Here is a 25,958-nt window from a genome sequence, read left to right as displayed (position 1 = left end):
ACTGTATAGAAAGAAAAGTAAAACTCCTAAGACTAAGACTTAGAAAAATATTCTATAAATATTATTATTATTATTTTTTTTACTTATGGTGCTCTGTGCTATTGAAATGTAAACATGCTTTGCTTTATTGTTTATGAATTACACACACACACACACACACACACACACACACACACACACACACACACACACACACACACACACACACACACACACACACACACACACACACACACACACACACACACACACACACACACACACACACACACACACACACACACACTAATTCTGTTTTCTGTTCACGCAGCATGGCTGTTCAGCCTGGACTTGACGTAGTGCATTCCTCTCCCAGACTAGGTAAGTCCCTTTCCTCTGACAATCCTTGCGTCTTCACAATCTGCGCTGGGGGTATTTCATATATATTTTTCACAATATTATAGGCCAATGGTTCGCAAACTGTGGTGCGTGCACCCCTTGTGGTGCGTGAGCGCCTTCTAGGGGGTGCGTGACATGAAAAGGCTAATGGTGTTGCTATGGCTTTATTTCACCGGGGAACCCCTTTTGGTGTTTTAACTAAGCATTATGTTATGCTTTAGCTATTGAAAAATAGCAGATCTACAAGCTCATAGCGTGCCACCGAGTGGCGCGCTACGAGCTTGCAGGTCTGCTATTTTTTTTTAATCGTTAAAATGTGCCTCAAATCTTTCAGAAAATTGTCATGATTTAGAAGTTTTTTTTCTTTTTTATATATATTTTTTATCCCACGATTTTGTAACCCATTTCCACCCCTGTGTCAATCATCTAATAATGTGATCCTGGGCTCTACACACCCTCCACCAACCTAGTCCCCATATATGGGGGACAAGGGGAGAGCAACGGACTTGAACTCATGCTTCCTTCATGCCTGAGTGTCCAAGTTGCTCCTTTACACCTGACAGGGGGGAGTTTCCCTGGTTGGACGTAGCGCGTGGAAGGAACACGTTATTCCAACCAATTCCTTTCCCCTCCATCAGGCGCCCCGGCTGGCCAGGGGGAGGCAGTTTAGTGACCAGGATTACTGCATGTTTTTTGTGAGGGTAAATACCCTAGGGGACACGGGGAGAACATGCAAACTCCACACAGAAAGGCCCTTTCGCCAACCTCGTCTTCGGGTATGGGCACTGATGACGCGGAGGAGGAAACACGCCGCCAGCACCCACAGCGAATAGAAGTTATTTTGAAAATTTTGACGTCAGGCCTAAATGGGTTCAAATGTATTAACATATTATGCCAATATATGGCAAGTATATGCAGAATATAGCATAATGCTAAGTATATATTCCATATTCAGGTTCATATATGTGCATATATGTGGATAAATAGGAATTATGGCCCTCATTTATCAATCGAGTGTAAAATCTGCCACAGATTCGAGTGCAGGTTTCGTAGTACACCCACGTCGCCACGGCATTTATAAAGTGATCGCAAACAGCTGATCCTTCCATAATTTTGTTCTCACGTTAATAAATGTCACGGCTGAATTTGATCTGGCACGCCCTAAGAAATCAAGCCTCGCCCTCGTTTTTGCGACATGAACAACGGCAATACGTTTCCTGAAACCATGGTTAAATGAAACAATAGGTTTCTCCCGTGCCTTGCTGCCCGCCTCACCCCCCTCTCTCATACACACGCACAGCACGCACACGCAACTTGCAAGCCCAACTAACTGGTGTGTTGTTAAACAAATAAAGAACGAACACCTGCATGAATTAAATAAAGCGTGCGTGCGGGGGGTGAGGCGGGCAGCAAGGGAAGCGAAGCGAGAGGAGAAACAGACAACTAAATAAAGTTGTAGGACAACTTTATTTAATTCATGCAGGGTCCCTGTCTGTTTCCCTCTCACCTCGCTTGCCTTGCTGTCATGCACGCATGCACCTACATGACACATTAAATAAAGCTGTCTGTTTCTCCTCTCGCTTCGCTTCCCTTGCTGCCCGCCTCACAACCCGCACGCACGCACGCACATATTGCTATTTGCAACTTCCACTGTGTGTTGTTAGTTGTATATTAAATTATTAAAGTATTTTTAATTTAATATACAACTAAATATATTAGTGAACGAAAACCTGAACCTGTGAACCATAATTAAATAACAAATAGGCACACACACGCTGCTGTTTTGCAGGTGCGCCTCCTGTCCTGTCCTGTCCTGTCTGTCTGTCTGTCTGTCTGTCTGTCTGTCTGTCTCTCTCTATCACAGTGGTCCGTCCGTGACCAACTGACCATGCACGTTCCGACGTTCGACAGTCTATTTAGATTGCCTCCAGTCGTTAGTCACTGCAGTGGCCGGGCTGTCAACTGTCATTATATGAATGTGCAGCCAAAACAGTATATAGCCTCATGTGGCTGGTGGTGGGCAGCGTGGGCTGGCTGGGTAATACCTATATCTCCGATGCAGTTCCCACTTGCGCTGGGAGCCTGGCACGGTACATTTGGGCTTGGCATTCGAGCGACGCGTCAGGTTTATTATATTGCACATAGGCTATCGTAAGAAAGACATCGGCCTTCATGCTGTAGATTAGGCTACAGTAGGCTATACCTGCACGTTGGGACTCTCCGCAGCTGAGCTGCAGCAGCTGCTGCACTATACTCTCCAACGTCCCGTCATGGAAATATTTCAGCACAGACAGCCCAAATCCTCGCATGTATGCGCTCATGCAAAACACTGTTTAAATGGCTTAAGCATCTCTTGCAACATTGTTTTTAATTGCGCGATTTTATCTCCTACTAATTTCATATGACACATGTATTCCTTAACATTTTTATTTTTTTATTTTTTACATGTAGCCCATATACATTATACATACCTTTTATATAGACATTTTAGGAGTGAATACATATATGTTTAGATGCCTGTGACAGCCTCTCAGCAGTTCAGACAAGGCTGCTCCGCTTGAAAAACAGCGTACGCCAGCTGCAGAGTAGACGTGGGTTTTGATCGTTGTCACGTTCAATTTCAAGCTTTGCCGGAAATGTTAAATGCCGAAAATGTCGGTAATTTCGGCGTGTGCCCATATTTTGGCGTACGCACGGTTGATAAATGAGGGCCTATATGTCTCTAGATAGCTTATGCAATTTCTATTTCCATGTAGGGGGTGTGTCAGCTATAGGTCGGGATGTAACAGTGGGTGCATGGCCAAATAGGTTTGCGAACCACTGTTATAAGCTATACTTAAACCAACACATTAACCCATTTTGACCTAAAAAAAAAAAAAAAAAAAGCCTTCTAAATCATGACAGTTTTCTGAAATACCAGTTTTTATATCAGTGGTGCTCAATAGGCCTAGCCTGGCTAATATAAGCCAGACCGAATCAGCCCTTGGCAAAGAATAATTGCCTGCCGGCGGATGTGTTGTGTGATATTAGTCTGGCTTTATTAGCCAGGCTACAATAGGCCTATATTTCATGTCAAGGACCCCCAAAAATATAATGTAATTTGCCACAGACCCCCATCTGAAAATATGTTGTTCCAGGGACCTTCCAGAAGCAAAGATTTGAGTTAAAAATGTTCCCTCTGAAAGAATATATATTCAAAGGTTTGCGCCGTGCACATTTTCACAATTTTTCTAAAATAAAAATACGTTTCACTAGCTAAAGTATAACATAGTGCTTAAAACACCAAAAGGGGTTCCCGTCCAGAATGGGCTAAAAAAGCATAATGAAACACTTGTTTCCAATAAATGGTACTGCGACAGACTATAGTCACTATGAGGGCAAGGAAGGACACAACACAGGGCAGCATTCCTTAAGTAGACACTTTTATCCCTTCACGTGCAGGGAATTACACACAATAATATCACATTACACAGGAGCGGCGATCTCTCCACTGTCCGGACAGAGGCTATATGATATCTCTTGAGTGTTTGTGGAGATGACTGATTCATCCTGTTGTGCCCTTGATCAAGTCCATGATGCACAACAGGTGCGCAGCCACACCCATCTCTGAGTCCAGTTCTAGTTTGACTCAGGCCAGGTGTGACCGCTTAAATCAGTCACCCTCCGTCTCACAGGTATACCAAACTCCTCTCTCACGTCTCTACCCTCCATTACTGCCCACAGTGGAGCACATACGGGAGGAGCCAGTAGACATGGACGGTGGCCGCAGGGGTCCGACCGGGCAAGAGGACACGGGGCCCAAGTGGGCAGGTCAGAGAATGTTCCCACTGTACCATTTATACCCTCATCATATCATAATATTCACCCCCAATATTTAGGCCGTCTGTACAGGTTCACTGAACTTGTATAGGCTCGGCAAGTTTTTGCCTTAAATGGATCCCTGGTTAATAAGACTTATATATGCCTTAACCCATTTTGGGGCGGGAACCCCTTTTGGTGTTAGCGTCACGTTATGCTTTAGCTATTGAAAAATAGCAGATCTACAAGCTCATAGCGCGCCACCGAGTGACACGCTACGAGCTTGTAGGTCTGCTAGTTTTGAAAAATCGAAGAACGACTGACATGGAAACATGGCTTTTTCAGAAAACTATCAGGATGTAGAAGACATTTTTAGAATCTGATCTCGGGTCAAAATGGGATAATGCATTATGCTTGCCCTCTGTAAGTATAATGAAAAAAATTAAAACACCTTGAATATTTTATATATCTTAGAAATCATTAATTAGAATTCATTGTTCACTCAATATATGTAAAACTCCTGTCGCAGGTTGATGATGTCATTTTCCCATCATGTGTGGTCCTGCCCCTATGGAATGTGCTAATAAAATGTGCTAATAAAAAGTATTTAAAATATTGCTTTGATGCTCATCTGAACCGTAGGAAGTATATGAAGTTGTTTTTTATTAGCACATGCATTCCCATAAATCCCATAGGCCGGACATAGCGCACTGAGCGCACTGTCCAAATGCAAACTAATATGTGAATTCCCTCCGGTGCGGTATTTCCGAACGCGCCACCTTAATATCATCAACTTGCGACGGGAACGGCTGCTATTCAGTGAAAAACATACTATTTCTAGGATAATATATAAAATATTTAATGTGTTTTTCAGTTAGTTATAGAGTTATAGAGGGCGAGTATAAGGTTTTAACCCATTCTGCGCGGGAACCAGAGCCGAAGAGTTTGATCAATCCTCAAGGCCCCCCCCCCCCCCCCCCCCCCCCCCCTCTAAAAATGAGTTCTTTAGCATACTTTTACCAATGAATTAGCCTATACACAGACAGCGACTGATCAGCCTATTTTGGACGATATGGGTCTTTTCTCGAGTCAGTGTGTAGTCTCACTAGTCTGTGTTTAGGTCTCTTTGGTGAATTCTTGATCAGTGTTATTATGTCACGCCTCAAGAACAACTACAAAAGAAACCCGATTAGCACTTTTTAACACCTCTTGGACGGCCGGTGTCTCTCAAGACAGACTGTTGCCTGAGGAACAACAGGGGAGGCGCTGTTTTCCCGAATATTTGACGATGGGATTCTCAGATTGCCGGCGGAGAGGTCCAAAATGTTCGGAGTGGCCCGCTACGAGCTTGTAGGTCCGCTATTAGCTTGTAGGTCCGCTATTTTTTGAAAAATCGAAGAACGACTGATTTAAAAAAAATCTGATCTCAGGTCAGAATGGGTTAATCAGACCAGTGTGTGTCCAGTGGAAACCTCGTATGAATCTGATCTCAGGTCAGAATGGGTTAAAGCATATAAGTGTTATTAGCCATGGGGATCCTTTTAAAACAACCTGCTGCTGATTGCGTTCTTCTTTCTGGTCCCTTATTGCAAACAGAACTGGACGCCAAGTGGAAGGCCTTGAAGGTCCTCAAGGCCATGGCCAAGTTGTCCCTGCTGGTGGCAGATTTCTACATCATCGTGTGCTCTCTGCACCTCCTGAGCATCGCTTTCCAGCTGATCGGAGGTATAAACAGTCACGTCACTGAAGTGGTTCCACACACAGCACAGCATGAACCCAAAAAAGCAGATGTTATTATTTTATTTTTTTTGTAATATATTGTTTATCCCACGATTTTGTAACCCATTTTTCACCCCTGTGTCAATCATCCTGGGCTCTACACACCCTCCGCCAACCTGGGGAGAGCAACGGACTTGAACTCATGCTTCCTTCATGCCTGAGTGTCCAAGTTGCTCCTTTACACCTGACAGGGGGGAGTTTCCCTGGTTGGACGTAGCACGTGGAAGGAACACGTTATTCCAACCAGTTCCTTTCCCTTCCATCAGGCGCCCCGGCTGGCCAGGGGAAGCAGTTTAGAGACCAGGATTACTGCATGTTTTTGTGAGGGTACCTACCCTAGGGGACACGGGGAGAACATGCAAACTCCACACAGAAAGGGCCTTTCGCCAACCCCGCCTTCGGGTATGGGCACTGATGACGCGGAGGAGGAAACACGCCGCCAGCACCCACAGCGTCCCGAGCGGAAATCGAACCCAGGACCTTCTAGCTGTGAGGCGACAGCACTACCAACTGTGCCACCGTGCCCCCCTAGATGTTATTATTTTTATATTGATTATTATGAGTCCACTGTCATGGCCATACGTTGGCTGTATAGTCCCGTGGAGGTATATAGGCATGCAGCTAATAGGAAATCGTTCTGTATATAATTTCTGACTGAGTGCCACGTTGACGCACTGTATGTGGCCTTCACAATTTGATTACAGACACATTTGTATCAGCTGTGTCACCTGCTGGTCTGGAGCAGAGAAGGTTACGTTGTAACAAATGTGACCAGAGGAGAAAATCTTTTTTCTTTCTTTTTTTCAAAAATGAGTTAATAGCACAGGCTCTTCACATACTAGAGCATGTCTGAAATCAATATCAGAGCTGAAATCAACATGTAAATATGAAATAAATGCTTAAACATGGAGCTAGGTGTAATGTTATAGATTCCACAGAAGTGAACCTTTCTGTTTTCTCGACTCGCTGTTTTCTGCAAGACATTTACTCTACAAGCCATATCTCCAAAACTGCTGGGTCAAACTGAACAACCAATATGTCAATTTGAAGCTATGATTCCCTGCTTTCATATGGCAAATTCAAAAAAGAAAAATCCAATGGCAGTCCCTCAGTCAATTTGGTCACAGATGTTTGGGACTCAGCCCTACACAGTACACATTACCAGTGTCCAAGAATGCTACTTTTCAGAAAATGGAAGAAGCACGATACAGTGTAGTTATTAACTTATTATTTAGCTCACAGGCATTTGGTAATACTTTCCATTGGGTCAATATTTATAACACCGGCCCACAGACACGCTTACTGTAACCTGAATAACCTGAAATACTGAATGATGCGATAGATTACTAGAGAACCCAAATGCAGGACTGTGTTCAAGACCCCAAGGTGTTTTATATTAGTGATAACGGCTCACAAAGGACTTGAGAACATAACTAACACATACTATCTCCATGTCTCAACTTTGTTTGGGGGGGGGGGGGGGGGGGATGAATGAATGTTGTATTCCTCGTTCAAGTGTGTCACACAAAAGTAGCAAGAATTGCAGGTCGACGTGAGCTTGCAGATCTTCTATTTTAGACACATTTTAGAAAGTCTGTCTGTGGGCGTTTAAAAAAAGAACGTTTCACCAATGAAAGAGCTAAATTGTAACTGCATGGCGTCCACTGGAACACAACACGCATTCTTTTTTTTTCCATTTCCTGGAAAAAATTGGTGATTAGAGAACCAAGGAGGCACAGAGTGGCAAAGTCTCAACCGCGTGACAGTCTTTTATCTGCGTAGTAACTGATTTGATCACACATGCAGTTCTATCAATATGCAGCTATAAAGTAAATCTACGTGAACCTTTTATAGTAATATGGTTATTATTGTATGAGATGTATGAGCTTGTAGGTCTGTTATTTTTGAAAGATCATTCAAATGTGGCGCAAATCGTTGAATAATATATTTCAGAGCGAACATTTTGAACTAAAATATTTGCTTCGGGGGCTGGGCCTGGAACTACATATTTTGACATGGGGGCCTGTGGCCCAATAGAGATCATTCTGGGGGTTGAGCACCACTGACATAGAAAACATAGGTTTTTCAGAAAGATGTTGGTGTTCTGGCCCAGTACCGATCTAATGGCTTGGGGGGCCCAACTGTCCCAAGGCCCAACTTACTTGCCAACACCAGCTCTAGTCCAGTGGTTCTCACACGGTGTTGGATTCAGTGACCCTTTTCCTAGAAAACAGAAAACTATGTCCTATTGTGCTTTTATTTTATTTTATGGAAATATCCTAAAAAACAGGGTCGTATTATAATCGGGGGACTATAGACTATTTGACATTCAGTGTTCTTTTTACATGCACAAATGAGTCTTGAAAAATGGGGGTCGTCTTATAATCAAAGTCGTGAGATCCTGAGAAGTATCCGTTTTGGACATATGAGGTGCTGTGAATGAACGATAACCCACCTCTTCAAAAATATAACATTACAAATAAGAAAAAAGGAGGTGAAAAGGTTGAATTGATAGTTATAGATCATGCATTGTTCACTTTCTCTCGCGTACATTTGAGAACCACATGCTCTTCTGGTCTAGATATAGACAGTCCCCCCCGATGATTGGCCCGGAAGATCATTTCCAATTCATTTTTTCCCATATAGACGTTTCAGAAAATATTTATTAAAAGACCTGTAAGCCTCAAACTCACGACAATAAACGATTTGTTTGGGGGGGGGTGGGGCGGAACAAATAATGGGTAAAATTAAGAAGAAAAAAAAGGGCAGGGTACAACACTTTTTGTTGTTTTTCTTCTTTCTAATTATTTATTCTGCCCAAAAAGATTTGTGTTTATTGTCATGATTTGTCACCATCCGAGTTGTCTTTGTCCGAGCTTTACAGGTCTTTAACCCATTTTGGGCGAGAACCTCTTTTGGTGTTTTAAAGCATTATGTTATACTTTAGCTATATTGAATAGCAGATCTACAAGCTCATAGCGCGGCACCGAGTGCCGCGCTACAAGCTTGTAGGTCTGCTATTTTAGAAAAATCGTGCAAATGCCTTAAATCTTTGAATATATAGTATTACAGAGTGCACATTTTAACTCAAATCTTTGTTTCTGGGGTCCCTGGAACAACATATTTTCAGATGAGGGGGGGGGGGGGGGGGAGGCATATTACTATATCATTTCTGGGGTCCTTGACATGAAATATATATATATTTTAATCTCGACGTCAGGCCTAAAATGGGTTAAATAAATACTTTCTGAAACGTCTATGGGAAAAGAAGGAAAACAAAGTGAAATTCCCTTTAATTCCCGGGGCCGCTCGTCGTCATGATAAAGGGGGTGGGACTGGACGCTCTACACTACAGTATATCTTTGCTTTTGTGTACCACAAAACTGTTCCGTCGCCCCCCTCACTCACACAAAGTGCATGGTGGAGGTGCCATTATTGAATTGTATTCGTTTTGTATGGAGCGGTGCACTGCCATGTTTTTGACCTTCTTTTGTTGTCGCACACGCACGCAGGCAAGGCAGCCGGGGACATGTTCAAGGACAACGCCGTGCTGGCCAATCCCGCGGGCGGCTGCGTGACGGGCATGTTGGCCGCGGTGGTGTTCCAGAGCTCCGCCCCGCCCTCCTCCATGGTGGTCAGCATGGTGTCGGCTGGACGTAAGCATGCAGCACGATTGTGTACAGTGTGTACAGTGTACTGTGTACAGTGGTTCCCAAGTGGGGTCCTTGGCGGGTTAGGGTCCATTTGGTTCCATTTGTATACTTAACTTAGATTTTACAATAAACATTAAATAGGGGACGGTAGCCTAATTCAGGTCAAGCTGGGGGCCCTTGAAATGAATGAATGAACAAACGAACGAACAAACGAACGGACGGGCGGACGAACAAACGAACGAACGAACGAACGAACGAACGAATGAACGAATGAATGAATGAATGAACGAACGAACGAACGAACGAATGAACGAACGATACGAACGAACGAACGAACGTACGAACGGACGGACGGACGGACGGACGAACGAACGAACGAACAACGAACGAATGAATGGTTGAAAATCACTGCTAGATAGCCACACAAAACTTCTCTTATGGGGGTCCTGGGATACATTTTCAAATGGGGGGGTCCTTGACATGGAAGAAATGTGGGAACCACTGCTGTATACAGTACACGTGATCTACTGTAAATGTATAGAAACCGCAGGCATTTTGTTTTCAAGGGGAAAAAAAACAATGACTCGAGTCAGTGGGTGTTTCTGTAGTGGCGTTTGCAGTCTCTCTAGTCATGGTGCGGTCGGTGGGGGGGGAGAGGAGAGCAGGCTTAAAGACGCATACTGTACATATACTCCAGTTTTGTAGGTGATACGCCATCACCTTTAGATAGATAGATTATCACCTAAAACGGCGATATAATGAGTCGAGGCCATCATATACATTGCGGTGATGTCCTTAAGCATTGACCCCGCCTCCCTCTTCTAGACCAATCAGTGAACGAGGTGACAGCAGTCCGACCGCGATAGAAAGCCCAATCATTGATCAGCTCTGCAAGCTGATGAAAAAAAAAACAAGCCTGGCCAACGAGCCAAGCAGGAAAAGTGGCATATAGGAGTTGCTTACAGGGAGGGGGAGGAGGAAGAGGGGGGGGAGGCTCATAGGTTGGTTAACCAATAGGAAGTCGGCGTCGGTTTCCAGCACTAGTTTGTGTTCCCACCCCCCCCCCCCCCCCCCCCCCCCCCCCCCGAGCACACAAACGTACTAAACACTAATGTATTATGTTTTCACATGCAACGTCTACACACAGGTACAGTATGTGTGCAACAAGTTTAACACACCCCGGGCCACAACAACACACAGAGACGTTGTTGGTGACGTATTAACACGCTCTGGTCTCATTCGCAGTGCTCAGCGTGGGATCGGCGGTGCCGATCGTCATGGGCATCAACGTGGGCGCCACGCTACGTCGTGGCTGGGATGCAGGAGGCGGGGGATCCACATGCACTGGGCAGGTGAACCATATAATGACTGATTGGATGCAGGCGGGGGGGATCCACATGCACTGGGCAGGTGAACCATATAATGACTGATTGGATGCAGGCGGGGGGGATCCACATGCACTGGGCAGGTGAACCATATAATGACTGATTGGATGCAGGCGGGGGGGATCCACATGCACTGGGCAGGTGCATTATTTTTTTGTCCCCCCATTTTGTAGGCCTCAAGATCAGGTAGATTATAGTTATAGTCACCAATGTACACAGTTTTTAAATGTACAAATATTTATTAAAAATATATAAAAATAAATAAATATATATTGTTTTACATAATAGGTAGTTAAACAACTAGTCGACTAGTAAACTAGGCAACTAGTCAACTAGTAAAAATGACCAGAAGTGAATGCCCTAACGCACGCACGCACGCACGCACGCACGCTGATGCAGGTTCTTCCATAAATATATCTGACATAATAATAGTCTCTTTTTGACTGTCCAATAAGGGTGTTTGCCGACGCGGCGGTCAATGCCATCTTCAACTGGCTGACCGTGGCAGTCCTCCTGCCCGTGGAGGTCGTGACGGGGTCCCTGGAGACGCTCAGCGGGCTCGCCGTCCGCTCCTTCAGCCTCCATGGGGGAGGCGGAGTCAGCGCCCCGGAGCTGTTCAATGCCGTGGCCAAGCCCCTCGTCGACTCCATCATCCAGGTAGAGCCCCGTGTTGATTTAGTCACCTGGAATGTTTTAATGTTTTAATGTTAGCCTAGTTTTAGTCGACTAAATCTACAGTTGATTTAAGCCTTGCCGAGCCACGAGGCCCATATAGGGGCAGGAGCCTATCTCCTGTTACTGTAGCGTGAGGCAGCTTGATGTACAAGTACACCCCCTGGACATGACGCAGGGACTTACCCCCAATCCAACCCTTGATGCTGAGTGTCAAGCAGGGAGACACTATGGGCTGTATTTTGCGTGTCTTAAGTACCAGGTCTTATTCCCTAACTTGAGTAAACTAAAGACCTGGAGGCGTGATCAATGCCATTTGGCTATTCTGAGTGGCCAAAGAGCATTGATCACGCCTCCAGGTCTTTAGTTTACTCAAGTTAGGGAATAAGACCTGGTACTTAAGACACGCAAAATACAGCCATATAGGTCCCATTTTTAGAGTCTTTGGTATGACCCGGCCGGGGATCGAACCCCGACCTCCCAGTGTCAGGTTGGACACTCTAACCACAAGGCCACTGAGCTGAGTTGATTTAGTCGACTAAAATGTATTTCGGCGGGCCTTGATGCCGTCGTAATGATGATTATATTGTAGATCGGCTATTTCCAGCATGCAAACGCGTGTACAATGACTTATACTGGATCTCTTGTCCACTACTCCCCTTCCTAACATTTTAGTCTAGTTTTTATTTGTTGACAGAATTGTCAGTATATTTATAGTCTTTTAGTTTTAGTCATCATAGCTTAGTTTCCATTCAGTTCCCATTTAGTTTCCGTCAGTGAAATAAAGTAGTCGACGAACATTTTAGTCATTTTAGTCATAGTATTAGTCAACGAAATCAAGTGTCGATCACAATCACTGCACAGCATAACCGAGTGTCTTAACCCATTCTGACCTGAGATCAGATTCTAAAAATGTCTATTACATCCTGACAGTTTCATTATTAACCCATTCTGACCTGAGATCAGATTCTAAAAATGTCTTTGATTTTTCAAAAATAGCAGACCTACAAGCTCGTAGCGCGCCACTCGGTGGCGCGCTATGAGCTTGTAGGTCTGCTATTTTTCAATAGTTAAAGCATAACATAAGGCTAACACCAAAATGGGTTAAGATGCTACAATGTCTACGCTACAGTCTACAGCAGAGGTGCCCACACTTTTTTTTACTTGAGAGCTACTTTCAAAATGACAAGCTCAACTAGATCTACCCATGCAGAAAATATTATACAATTGCTGAAAATAGTTAAACAATGTTCCCTGAGTGGCCTTTAATTGGAATAGTGCATGGCGATGGCGTTGCATACAGTATAAGACTATAATGCACTTGGAATTGGAAATACAGAGGGAACATTTTGAATTGGTAGGGTTTTCTTGCATATAACATATTACATATTAATATGTAATGCGTGTACTGACGTTTGTGATACAATACTTGAAAACAAAGTATTGCGTTGTGGGTTTGAGCTATAACAGGCCCTGTCTTAATACAAGTTGCAGATTATTTATTTATCTTTTACATTTAAATTATATATTTTTACTAGGGCATGTCATGTTGATCTATATACCTGCACAGCCTTTGTGATCTACTGGTATAGATCACGATCTACCTTTTGGGCACCCCTGGTCTACAGGCACAGTCGCATACTACTATTGAGCATGTGTTTGTGGAATGACCACCACGTTTGTGTGATGAATAAATAAATGCGAAGGGCCTACTCATACTATGTGTTTGCCTGTAGCTGGACAAAGGGGTCATCAGAGACATCGCCACGGGGGATCCAGAGGCCAGGAACAAAAGTCTGATCAAAGTCTGGTGTAAGACCAGAGAAGAGACGGTAAGGCTTCATCACTTATAGTTATACAGTAATAATGGATTGCATTTTTATGGCGCTTTTCTATAAGCACTCAAATCGCTTTACAATGGTCCATCCGGTCATACATCGGGAGGTACTTAATTTTTCAGTACTTCATTAATTAGCAGATAACTAAACACTGCATATAACCCAATTCAGCAATTATGTTATCAAATGCTTAAATAACAGGACAGTTTAGTAGGCTGACAGTGGTGGACAAAGTACTCAACAACAGTGCCATAACTCTTGGCCACATGATACAAATGCACACCAATGTCGACAAAGATCCTATACTTATAATGGCGTCCCTATGAAGCTATATATCTTCCTGGACCTTCCTTTATAATGTATTTAAAGTCCCCTCCATTGTGGAGTGCAGTAATGTATCTGTAACACTGAGCTGAATGCGAAAGTACACGTAATGTTACTTTGCACCACTACAGTGGTGCCTTCTGAGGTAACAAGACAACTCACGCCGTTTCTGTTTTCCTCCCAGTATTTTCCCCAGTGAGGGGTGGGAGAGGCTGTACAGCGGACGGCTGGACTTTGAATTTCTCTAACTATAAACTTTCATGACAGCAGACAGCCCCAAGTACAAATATAATTTATGAAAAGCTACTACAGTGAAGTCCGTTCACAGAAGTTGTTGTAGGATATGTGGGGATTATCTGACGAGGTACCATTTGAGTGGGCAAAACCTTACATAATTATACTAAATAATACTAAATTGTTTATAGGGTCAATATAAGTAAAATAATATAGCCTTTCCACAGGAGTATCTTTTTATATTTTTCCAAAAATAATACAAACAGCCATAGCATATTACAAAGTTATCCCCCTCACTGGTGAAAAGTCCAGGAGGAAAAACGGGCAAGCACCGGGGTGAGTTGTCCAGTATTCCCTTTTGACACTACTGGACTGGTACAATGGAGGCATGCTGCATTTTTAAAGCAGGAGACTTGTCTGTCTTTGTCCCTGGAGCACTTAATAATACTTAGTAATTTCCCCTTTTGTTGTGTTTAAGTGCTTTAAGAATTAGTATTATTATCTCCTATAATCAAACTGGGGACTATAGCTGGTTCAGTATATTCATTGTGTCCAATGTCATGTGGTATGCACCCTAACCACTCAGCTATCAGGTTGGCCTGTTCCCTTGTAGCACATTGGCTTTTATTGTGAAGGCACAAGATGAGCACTTTGTAACCGTCTTTCAAGAGGTCCTTTAAAACTAAATTTTAATATTAGTATCACCATCTTTAAAAATGTCCTTTAAAACTAAAGTTTATTAGTGTCAACATCTTTCAAAAGGTCCTTTAAAACTAAAGTTTATTAGTATCAACATCTTTCAAAAGGTCCTTTAAAACTAAAGTTTATTATTAGTATCATTATCTCCACATGGCTATACCTCCTTGTAGCCTTATGTCCATTTCTTCTTCCTAAAATGCACTTTTCAATCCATCAGGAAAACCAAGGACAGCTTCTAGAAATGTCCATAACAAGCACGTGCGTGCGTGTGAGTGCGCGCGTGCGTGCGTTTTTGTTTGGGGGGGGAGGAGAAGTTTGGTATTGAAGATGGTGTTTAATTATGTGGAGGAAGGTGTCAGTCTTCGTGCATTGCATTGGTTGATCTCAAAGGTATTGCATGTTTTCTTGGGACTATCAAAGACTTGGTTTTGCATTGTTTTATGCCAGCAGGTTCTAATGAATGTGACAGCCCCAGGACTGGAGAACTGCACAGCCGCTGTGAACTGTTGGCAGGAGGGCAGCCTGAGCTGGACCCAGACCAACGTGACTGAGACCATACACCTTGAGAAATGTAAGTAGGCTATAGAGCGTCACAGTCCCGCCACCCTCGAGAGACCCCGGAAAAGAAATCCCCGTTCATTTTCATCATAGACTTTTTCAGAAAGTATTTATTTAAAGGCGTTTACGGCGCGGACAAAGCCAACTCTTGTCGTGACAAATCATGACAATAAACACAATGTTTTGGACCAAACAAAGAATTAGAAAGTAGGAAAAGAACGGCAGGTTACAACACTTTTTTTGTTGTTTTTCTTCTTAGTAATTATTTGTTTGGTCCAAAATATTGTTTGTTGTCATGATTTGGCACGACTCGAGTTGGCTTCGTACGACGCTTAAAAGGTCTTTAAATAAATCCGTTTTGACTCGTCGTTCTGAAAGGGGGCGGGACTGCGACGCTCTATAGAGAGTATCTACACATGCATGATTTTCCCATCAGGACACGCCCCCCTCATCTAGACTGAGTGGCAAAACATTGAGCAGCATGGAGTGTTGGAGTTTGGAAGCGCTCGTTTGAAATCACTCAACCGTCCTCATGTGTACCACCGGTTTCTAAATGTCACATAATGCAGGAGGCAGCAAAATGTTGTGTTATTGAAAACAAGCACTTCCAAACTCTGACACTTAAAATAATCAAACTCTGGCATTTCTTGACAGAAAGTAGCTCATTTTCATGAAACAAAAACTTTGCAGATAGAAAGAGGATAATTGAAGCTTTTCGTACAGCTGCAATGTAGGTGAGTTTAACATTGTTTAATGCAATCAGACAGGACTTTTCTGTTTGGATGAATGGGCTGTCAAGGCCAGAAAGTAGGTTTTTACCACTCGGTGGGCGTTCCCGCATAGTTAAAAGGAGTTTATTCACAACAGGCGAAAGGGTCAGAGGGGGTTGTGGCTCGGACTACAGACTCACTCCCAATCTTCTGCCGTAGTCCGAAAAGCCACCTCTTCGGACTCTCTCGAAAAATGAAAATACAGCCAAACATATACCGAGGGGACTTCAGGCAGGACTATACTCTATAATTATGAACGTCTCCCCCCTCAGGTGCGCACCTCTTCACCGACGTGGACCTGTCCGACCCGGCCGTGGGACTCCTCCTGCTCCCCGCGCTGCTGCCGGTCCTCTACGGCGGCTTCATGGTGGTCGGCCGGACCCTGAGCTCCATGCTGAAGGAGGGACGGGCGGCCGCCGTGGTCAGGAGGGTGCTCAACACAGGTACAGTACACGACCACGACCTGAACGCTCGGACCGCCGCTATCTTTCAAGTCCCACGGATCTTTGGTAGCGCCAGTCGACTTTATTTTTGAGTGGTGCAACCACTCCTAACAACCAGCAATGTCCGTGTACACCTATGTACCCATGTGTGTGGTATGTACCCATGTGTGTGGTCATGTACCCATGTGGTCATGAGCACCAACATGACTATAGGGTACCAGTAGGGGGCGCCAGAAACAGAGAGAGAGATAGTGCTGCAATGTTGCCTGCTAATGAGAGAGAGAGAGAGGGGGGGGGGGGGAGCTGCACCACTCAGTTCACACGGGTGTGATTTTCTTGTACCTCCGTCGAGCACCTGGTCGACTCTCTCTTTGGATTATGGCCAGATCAAGTCAAACCAAGTCAAATCTGGCCCAGAATATCACCTGATAAATTCTGCCCATTACGACGGACGTCCCTGGATGAATCAGAGAGAGTCCGATCGAGGCCAGATCAACTTTTCAACCCATTTCGACCTGACGTAGAAATTAAAAAAAAAGTCTTCTAAATCATGACAGTTTGCTGAATATACCTAAGTTTCTATATCAGTGGTTGTCAATATTTCATGTCAAGGACCGCATGTAATTGGCCCTCTGACCCCAATCTGAAAATATGTTGTACCAGCCTACCAGGGACCCCCCCATGAAGCAAATATCTGAGTTAAAACGAGCTTGTAGGTCTGCTATTTCAGAAAACTGGAGGATTTAGCAGAAGGTTATAGGCCAAAATGGGTTAAAACACCAAAAGGGGTTCCCGTCCAGAATGTTAAGTCATATCATAACTAGTCAGATCTGGCCCAGAATAATTACGCTATATTATTTACCAAAGAGAGGGGAGAGCAGTTTCTATCTGTGCTCGCCTCGGCCATGTTTCTTTCAATGTTAATTGCATTTTTACACTCTCAGAGCTAAAAGGTAGGGTAAGTGATTTTCATTGGTTAAAATAAATGATACCAATTATTGTATCCAATCAGGATAGAGAACGCAGGACAGGGTACAGATTGGAAACTAGATAAAGTGCCAATCGGCACAGGTCTCCACCAGGGCAGGTCAGGTTGTGGCCTCATGGTGGCGCTATAACAGGCTGTTGAGGAAGATTTGGGCCGGACACACGGACACACACACAAACGGACGGACGGACACACGGACGGACGGAGTGCAAAACATACTCTCCCCACATGCCTTCGGCCTGGTGGAGACAATTAAGTTAAGTGATGACACAAAGAAATGAGCAGACAAAATTGGAACTGGAACACTTGGAACAGGAGACAATCCTGTTACTGAACAAACACTCTAGCAATGATTACTATCAGAATGTAGTGATTAGCCTTTTAACAAACTACTTTTTGTTTTAACCAAAACATATCACTTACTGCCTTTTATTTGGACCAAACAAATAATTACAAAGAAGAAAAACAAACAAAAAAAGTGTTGTAATTAACCCATGCCGTTTTTTTTCTTCTACTTTCAAATTCTTTGTTTGGTCCAAAACATTGTGTTTATTGTCATGATTTGTCACGACAAGAGTTGGCTTTGTCCCGCGGCGTATATAATTTATAATTTATTTTCCGGGTCTCTCGAGGGGGGCGGGACTGCAACGCTCTTTCGTGACACCACTGATTCTGTTGTTGTTGTTGTTGTTGTTGTTGTTGTGTGGTGTGTGTGTGTGGTCCAGTTGGTATAAGGAGACGTGTGATTGCTCCCTCTATTCACCACCTGGTGTTGTTTCAGTGTGTCTAGATCTGCCCTTCCCTTTCGGAGGGGTCCAGGGTTACGTCGCCATCGTGGTGGGAGCAGGAATGACCATTATCTTTCAGAGCAGCTCCGTCTTCAGCTCAGCCATAATGCCCCTTGTGGGTATGTTTATTCATGGCACCTACACTACACGATGATGTAAATACTGTCAATGGTCATTGCTTTTAACCCATTTAGACCTGCAGAGGAAAAACCCATCGTTCTCAAACATTTTCATGTCAAGGACCCCCCCCCCAAAGAATGTATGTAATTGGCCTCCGACCCCCATCTGAAAATATGTTGGTCCATGCGGGGACCGCCAGAAGCAAGGATTTGAGGTGAAAATGTTCGCTCTGAAAGAATATATTTTCGAAATTTGCGCCACATTTTCACGATTTTTCAAAAATAGCAGACCTACAAGCTCGTAATCTGCTATTTTTCAATAGCTATAAAGTATAACACAATGCTTAAAACACCAAATGGGGTTCCCGCCCCAAAATGGGTTAATTCATAAACTTTCAGACAAAATGATGCTGTCTTAACCCATTTCGACCTGAGACCAGATTCTATAAAGGGTTTTCTGAATATGTCAGTGGTGCTCAAACTATTTCATGTCAATAACCCCTAGAATTATATATATTTGGCCGCCGACCCCCATCTGAAAATATGTTGTTCCAGGGACCCAGAAGCAAATATTTGAGTTATTAAAAACAATTGCTGGGAATGAACGCTATATGTAGATCTGCTATTTTTCAACAGCTAAAGTTTAAAATAAAAATAATGGTTACGCCGATGCGGTCTCAGGTCTAAATGGGTGAATTCATGAATGTTCAGACAAAATAATTAATATAATATAATATAATAGTCCGGCAGCCGAGGTGGACGGGTGGGAAATTTGGTATTTTTTATTGGCCTAAATATTGTCTATATATATTCATGAATCCACTTGCTGACCGGCTGTCACTATTGGGCATTTATAGGGGTTTCTACCATTAACATCCTATGGCAGGCAAAAATATCAAACGTTCATTTTGCTTTTAAGTGGCATGTGAAATGTCAAACTAGGGGGTTGGTTAGTTAGTTAGTTAGTTAGTTAGTTATTTAGTTAGTTAGTTATTTAGTTAGTTAGTTAGTTAGTTAGTTAGTTAGTTAGTTAGTTATTTAGTTAGTTAGTTATTTAGTTAGTTAGTTAGTTAGTTAGTTAGTTAGTTATTTAGTTAGTTAGTTAGTTAGTTAGTTAGTTAGTTAGTTAGTTATTTAGTTAGTTAGTTAGTTAGTTAGTTAGTTAGTTAGTTAGTTAGTTAGTTAGTTAGTTAGTTATTTAGTTAGTTAGTTAGTTAGTTAGTTAGTTAGTTAGTTATTTAGTTAGTTAGTTATTTAGTTAGTTAGTTATTTAGTTAGTTAGTTAGTTAGTTAGTTAGTTAGTTAGTTAGTTATTTAGTTAGTTAGTTAGTTAGTTAGTTAGTTAGTTAGTTATTTAGTTAGTTAGTTATTTAGTTAGTTAGTTAGTTAGTTAGTTAGTTAGTTAGTTAGTTAGTTAGTTAGTTAGTTAGAGCGTCGCAGTCCCGCCCCCTTTCATGACAACGCCAGGCCCAATGCATTTTTCCCATAGACATTTTCAAAAAGTATTTATTTAAAGACCTTTTACGCGTCGTACGAAGCCAACTCGAGTCGAGTCGTAGTTAGTTAGTTAGTTAGCTAGTTAGTTAGTTACATGCTGCTTAAAGGCAAGCAAAAGGAAAGTTTGACATTTTTGCCTGCCATAGGAGTTTAATGGTAGGGTCACAAGAAACCCCTATAAAAAGAATTGCCCAATAGTGACAGCCGGTCAGCAAGTGGATTCATAAAAATGTAGACAATTTTCAGGCCAATAAAAAAGACTATAATACCATGTCCCACTTTAATAATTAGACTGTCAGGATTGTAATAGACATTTTTAGAATCTGATCTCAGGTCAGAAAGTGGGACTATATAACTTGTTGTCCCCGTTGATCAGGTGCTGGTGTCATCAGCCTGGAGAGAGCCTACCCTCTGACCCTGGGCTCAAACATCGGCTCAACGGCCACCGCAATCCTGACCGCCGTGGCCTGCCCTGGAGAGACACTGGCCCACGCATTACAGGTCAGTTAGTACCACGCACGCACACACGCACGCACGCACGCACACACACACACACACACACACACACACACACACACACACACACACACACACACACACACACACACACACTATAAAGTTCTTATTTTATATCATAAGACCCAAATACTGAATGCCAAGTCTCCAAGTTTTCTTCAGAATATGTTAAGACATGTTTTACTATACGCACTATGGCATAATAGGAGTCCAACTAGTATACTTGTGGTTCTCAAATGTTTTATTTGCAGCTTATTGTATATGCACAGCTTATTGTATGCAGCCATATAGCGATGCAGATATCCCTGCATCGGTAGAACGGGGTTGAGCCGTCCACAAACAGTGGCGAAAACCCCTTTCGCAGTATCGTTTTCAAAAAGTAAAGGTATTTCTGGCTAGCTACAGATGATAAACTTAGGATAGGCACTATCTAAAAAATGTAGACAGGGGTGAAACAATCGCAGAGCTTATGAAGTCAGCCAGTACCATGTTTTCCCAATGCAATCTTACGGAAGCAGTACTGTGTGTATGCGGACGGGGGTTGACTGGACGCCATTTTTATTTAAGCTTGATTTAAGAAGTTGTTTCAACCCTGTCTTAAAAGTGTACGTGCCTATCCAAAGTTTATCATCTGTAGCTAGCCAGGAATACCTTTACCTTTTGGAAACGATACTGCAAAAAGTGTTTTCGCCACTGTTTTTGTCGGCTCAACCCCCGTGCTAGCGAAGCAGGGATATCCTGGACACGGAACCTCTTCTCTGAGCTAAAGTGTAGATATGAGGTTTCAAACGGAGCTAGTGGATGGGGGTACGGTTTAATTATGGACAGGTGTGGGGGGTAAATTATGCACCTATGTGGAGACACGGTATTTTACCAGCAACAGGGGAAGAATGTCTTGTTTGTAATGTGCACCTTATGTAAATTAAAAGCATACAATAAATACTTGCATAAATAAACTATCAGGATACAGACTAATACAAACACAGTTGAAAACAGTGTGCCTCTGCCAATCACTCAGCAACACCTGCTGCTTGTTTGGGGATGCATTATGGGTCTGGGCACACCTTAAGATTCCATGCGCGGACAGAAGAAGCTGTCTTTTGCGTCATTTTCCGGGTTTTTAGACAGCTGGATGGAAAAGAAGCTCTACCCACGCGGCTGAATGCCGCGACGGCCAGATTCCCGGAAAAGCTTGGAGGAGCTTCATTTCCATCCACCAGCTGTCCTAAAAACCCGGAAATAACGCAAAAGACAGCTTCCTTTGGCCGCGCATGGAAGTTCAAGTGTGCCCAGGCTGACTATATAGCCAGGAAACCTTGGCCATGCCCTGTGGTGACATCATCATTTAGTATAAAACCCATACACATCATATGGCTCTTACCAGGTACCATGCCATGGCGATAATAGTCTTTGACAATCCAGAACTGATCGTGTTGTGTCTTGTTGTGTCTTCCCCCAGATCGCTCTTTGTCACTTCTTCTTCAACGTGGCGGGCGTGCTGCTCTGGTACCCCGTCCCGTTCGCGCGGGTGCCCGTCCGGCTGGCCGGGCGCCTGGGCGACATCGCCGCCGAGCACCGCTGGTCTCCCCTGCTCCACGTCCTCCTCTGCTTCCTGGTCCTCCCGGGAGCCGTGTTTGTCCTGTCGCTGCAGGCCGGCTGGAAGGTCCTAGTCGGCGTCACCGTGCTCGTCGCCACGGCCGCCTTTGTCGTCGTCGCGATGCAGTCGCGCTGTCCTCGCTTCCTGCCCAGGAAGCTGCGGAACTGGGACTTCCTGTCCCGCCCCCCACACTGCCACTGCGGGCTCACGCCGTGCTTTGCGCGTCAGAGCGGCGGCGAGTATGACGTCACGAGTTCACCGAGCATCGAGATGCAGCCCGTTGGGGGAAAGTAACTAAGTGCATTTACTCAAGAACTGTACTTAAGTACTATAAGTATACAATTCTGGGGGATCGTTTTTTTTTTTACTTTACTTGCATAATGTCCATTTTTCAATACTTTTTGTACTTTTACTTCACTAGGATATCTGGAATCCTAGTTTCTTAGAGCAGTGGTTCCCAAAGTGCACGTTCCGGGGACGCCCAGGGGTCCCAGCTAAATGATAGTTTGAAACCAAATGGACCCTTATGGGTCCGTAACTCTGAGAGTGTACAAATGGAACCATTTGTACACTCTCAGAGTTAAATTAACATTGATTTTACAATATAACTTGGGGGTCCCAGAGATAGAAATGCCATTAATTGGGGGTCCGTAGACTACTGCATGTCAAACTGGGGGTCCTTGAAATTAAACGGGTTGGGGTCACCGGCATATCTCTTCAAACGAGGGTCCGCGGGCTAATTAGTGCCCATGTGGGGCTCCTTGGGAACCACTGCCTTAGAGGTTCTCTCTGCACTGTTTTGATGCACTTCTTTATCTTGTTTATTGGCTTGGGTTTCAATGAACACTTTGGCACTGTCAGGTGGAAACCTTGTATGTCCAAAACAGTTACTTTTCAGGAGATGGGGGGGAAAAATAACCCGTGGTCCAGCTGGATCCAATGTAGTTATTGATTAGACACAAGCTCTTGTTAATACTTTCCGTTGGTTCAAAATGTATGAAAAGAATTACTCAGACATACCGTATAGCTACATACAAATATGGTTTTACGAGGTTTCTGCCCGACAGCAGCACCTTTTTGAAGTCGCTCTAAGCCCTAACCACACCAAAGGGTCACCATGTCCATGCAACTACTTGGGTCCAAACGCTAACACCAAACACTAAAACCGTCCCGACTCTTTGGTGTGGTTTGGGCTATTGAATTACATGCGTTGAATCACTAGGGTAAACGTGGGTCAACGTGCAACAAGACATATCACACTGCATGGGCAACGCTAAAGCCGTCTCGACCCTTTGGTGTGGTTTAGGGCTTTAGGGCTGCTAAATATCTAAACTGTAAATTGTAAAGGGTGGACCCCGACTCCAACCCATTCTGGACGGGAACCCCTTTTGGTGTTTTAACTAAGCATTATGTTATACTTTAGCTATTTTTGAAAAATCGTAAAAAATGCGGCACAAATCTTTGAATATATATTCTTTCAGAGCGAACGTTTTTTTTTATTTTGACGCCAGGCCTACATGGGTTAAGAAAACTTTAGCTACAAGTTACTGTGAAGATTTTGATTTATTATTTATTTTAAATTAAATTACCATTAGGCCTACCGAGTAAGGCCTTCTTTGTCTATTTGATAATATAGCCAATCTACAAGTTCACAACGATGCGTTGTTTTTTCGAAATATTTTTGACACATTTTGAAATCTAAAAGTACTTTTAGATTTAGTAAGTATTTTTTTATTGCATCATTTTATTTCCATATGCCATTATATAATGCTCTCCAACTTGCTTGATAAACACACCATGGTTACACCGTGAGGAAGTTTGTCCCTTCCTAGTATCCGTTGCTGCACGACGATTGGTCGATGGTAAAAACATGGCGCTGTCCGCGGAATTGTAAAAAAAACAAAACACCAGTGCTTTATTTGAGATAAATAATGTAGACATTTCATGTTCTAACTTCTTTAGTTCAACAGTAAATAAACGAATGGTTCCGTATATTCGGTCTGGTGCATTTGCGTGATTCTCCTCTCTGTGGTAAGATATGAAAACACCATTTTAAACCCTGTTCGACACAACTATAGTAGTCTAGTACCGTACAAACCACAATAGCTAACCTTGCTAACGTGCTAACGACAATACACACTCACATGTCAACACGAAAGTATACAATAACATCACTAGATTGATTCACTACAGCAGTGGTTCCCAAACCTTTTCATGTCAAGGACCCCCAAATCGACCCCCATTTGAAACGATATTCCAGGGACCCCCTGCCCTCACAAGAGACTGAGAAGATTTATTTTACGGCTCTAGCAGTGATTCTTAATCCGTTTAATTTAACCCCAGTTTGACATGCATTAGCCTATACGGACGGACCCCCATTTAATGGCATTTCTCTGGGACTCCCAATTGATATTGTAAAATCAATGTTAGTTTAACTCTGAGAGTGTACAAATGGAACCAAATGGAATTGCTTTGGTTATGATGAATTCCTGTTCTGTTCTTTAACTACATAGAAGTGTCTATTTGTACGTCTCTAAATGTTTTGATGAATTGAACAATGTGGACCCTGTTGTAAACAAGTGTAATGCTTAAGTGGGTCGTCCACTCACAGTCAACAGTCTTTGTATTGAGTTTGTGCTTGAAATGTACTGTAATTCTGCAAACTGTTAATAAATATTTCAATCAATCAATCAATCAATCCAAACTATCATTTAGCTGGGTGGGCACCCCTTAATTGGAGCTCCCTCACTGTGGCTCTCAACGACCCCTAGTCCTGGTCCAGTGCGTGCTATATTCGCACTGGACCAGGGGCTAAACGACCCTCTGCAGTCCCCAGAGACCTCGATTTGAAAGACTGTATTGGAACATATCCTCAGTGCTCAGTTAATTCTGAGAGTAGTGTACACTATTGGAGTGAGGGACTCGCAGGGTCCATTTACACCATTGTTTTGGTTGCTGCCGGAACCCCCTCAACGACACTTGGACCCCATGTTGAGAACCAGTGCATTATCACATGGACCACACATTGGATGGTTGTTGATGTTGTTGTCGTCTCTGGGTGGGACCTCGATCCCTCCGGGACTCATAGGGACTGAGGTCCCATATGGGGCTAAACTTGTCATTTTTGATAGTATATTATCATGTAGACATAGCATTCTCTGCTATAGTGTCGTTGTACAGATATTCTACTGTTAATGTTAGGTTCTTAGTTTTGGTCCTAGTTGACTATTTCTATGTATTTGATGTATTCATTACCTTGTGTTCTTGTTTACTGCAAATCACTCTGGATTAAGAGCGTCTGCTAAATTGATTGATTTGGCAACCGGAATCCCGGGCTCTGAACCCCAATTTTGCTCCCGGGTGAGCAGGTTGGTGCCTTGCATGGTTTCCTCCGCCATCAGTGTGTGAATGTGTGTGTGAATGGGTGAATGTAATGCACACTCTTTCGATAAAAGTGCTCTATGAATGCAGCATTTACCATTTATGCTAAAAGGATAACGCCAAACCAATCCGCAAGGGGCTTGTTTCCATTGCGTTCCATTGTACTCAATTCATGAGTAGTGTAATAAAAGTGATGATTTTTAAGTCATTTAACCCGGAGACCCTTCGCCGTCAGCGACCCTTGGAAACCCCACCTTGAGGACCACTGCTCTACATTGTCAGTTGTGTGTGTGACTGTGTGTGGGTGGGTGAGTTAGTTTAGCTGTTGGGCTAACTGATGTCTGCTTGATTCACGCAGCTCTGTGTGAGATTGCAGATGCCGTATGTTTCTTTTCGTTAGTGAGTGGGATGAACAACAACCTTAATGCAGATTCACATCCAGTTGACTCCAGTTTAAAAGGTGCATGCAGAGCAAGATGAACAGATAATGTAAATTTAAAATAAAATACTTTTCAGGTTTTATACCTGTACACCTGTAATG

At 43.4% G+C, this 25,958-nt stretch overlaps 2 protein-coding genes across 2 annotated transcripts in view; both read left to right on the top strand.

The window, feature by feature from the left end:
* Positions 1-311: 311 nt before the first annotated feature.
* Positions 312-22,330, top strand: LOC310859963 (sodium-dependent phosphate transport protein 2B-like; the record flags this gene model as incomplete). The annotated part of the gene is made up of 12 exons (XM_083766730.1): positions 312-360; positions 4,102-4,188; positions 5,773-5,901; positions 9,468-9,611; positions 10,854-10,956; positions 11,449-11,650; positions 13,402-13,497; positions 15,211-15,331; positions 16,361-16,531; positions 18,301-18,426; positions 20,300-20,424; positions 21,899-22,330. 12 exons carry the CDS (start codon positions 312-314, stop codon positions 22,328-22,330), a joined length of 1,785 nt encoding a protein of 594 aa, XP_083622856.1.
* A 1,590-nt stretch (positions 22,331-23,920) lies between these two features.
* Positions 23,921-25,958, top strand: part of anapc4 (anaphase promoting complex subunit 4) — a 33,949-nt gene continuing 31,911 nt past the window's right edge. The window contains exon 1 of the mRNA XM_083767744.1: positions 23,921-24,067. The gene's annotated coding sequence lies outside the window, so the exon portion shown is untranslated. The remainder of the gene's footprint in view (positions 24,068-25,958) is intronic.

This window comes from Protomyctophum parallelum (genome assembly GCF_964188405.1).
Source record: "Protomyctophum parallelum genome assembly, chromosome: 6".
NCBI lineage: Eukaryota > Metazoa > Chordata > Actinopteri > Myctophiformes > Myctophidae > Protomyctophum > Protomyctophum parallelum.
This window is presented reverse-complemented; position numbering and strand designations above follow the sequence as displayed.